Source organism: Solanum pennellii, chromosome 7, assembly GCF_001406875.1.
Source record: "Solanum pennellii chromosome 7, SPENNV200".
Lineage (NCBI taxonomy): Eukaryota > Viridiplantae > Streptophyta > Magnoliopsida > Solanales > Solanaceae > Solanum > Solanum pennellii.
The window spans coordinates 4660262-4661279 of record NC_028643.1 but is presented as its reverse complement, the minus strand read 5'-3'; the positions used below and the strand labels follow the sequence as shown (position 1 = coordinate 4661279).

The 1018-nt window shown below is 30.9% G+C and overlaps 1 protein-coding gene across 1 annotated transcript in view; it reads right to left on the bottom strand.

The window, feature by feature from the left end:
• LOC107026436 (xyloglucan endotransglucosylase/hydrolase protein 24-like) overlaps positions 1 to 783 on the bottom strand; it is a 2355-nt gene extending 1572 nt beyond the window's left edge. The window contains exons 1-2 of the mRNA XM_015227399.2: positions 418 to 783; positions 50 to 243 (exon numbers count right to left, since the gene is read on the bottom strand). Of these exons, the coding sequence (XP_015082885.1) occupies positions 50 to 243; positions 418 to 690 (467 nt within the window). The 5' untranslated portion in view covers positions 691 to 783. The remainder of the gene's footprint in view (positions 1 to 49; positions 244 to 417) is intronic.
• Between the last annotated feature and the right edge of the window lie 235 nt (positions 784 to 1018).

Here is a 1018-nt window from a genome sequence, read left to right as displayed (position 1 = left end):
ATATATATATATATATATATATATATATAATATAAAAAGATATGCTTACATGATATTTCTAGGATTCCAAAGAATAGAGTAGGTGTGGAAATCCTTAGTAGGGTCAAACCAAAGATGAAATTGTTGCTCTCTATCTCCCTTGCCTTGTGCATACACATTTGTATGAAGAGTATATGGTTCTCCACTTACATTCCCAAGAAACTCAAAGTCAATCTCATCATGAGCTGATCCCACTGAAGATAACTGTATTTGAATTCACGATCAAAATTAAATTGAAATAGAAAAATGTATTACTATGTTGAAAATAATTATAAGTTATCTTATCCATCAAGAGTATAAATTAATAACCTAAAAGTACGATATGTTAATATATCAAAGTATACTATATGTATATAGTATTAAGGATGATTAACTTACATAGTATGTAGTAGCGGTGCCAGCAGAATTACCAGGGACAAGTTTGATCTTCATGTCAATCTTTGCAAACATATATTGTTGTTTAGACTTAAATCCAGAGCCAGAACTTCTATCGAGGGAAAGAGTAAGAAGTTGTCCGTTTTCGAGTATTTTCACCCTCCCATAACCCCATGTAACATCAAATTCTTGGTCGAAAGTACCACCAAAAGCCACCACCGCCAAGAAACATATTAGAAGAAAGAAAGAAAATATACAACTTGATGTTTTGATCATGTTGTTTGAGTATTGTTTTTTTTATAAGTTTTAAATATTTTTGTGTTTGAAGTGCATGGACATGGTTAATTAGAGGCATTATATATAGTAGTGTTGGGAGAAAAGCACAATTATTATTTTTTTTATTTGGGGGGGGGGGAGGTAGAGGGGGTTGGATTTCCTTTTCGTTGATTTTTTTTTGGCTCCTAAACCTATTTTTCAGACATTTTAAAGTTCTATGGACCGACAAAACATAAATATTTATAAGATAATTATAGATAAAATTTTCATTTCAACCTTTCCATAGGTGTTTGGTACTTGTAAAATACACTTTTTAGAATGATTTCGT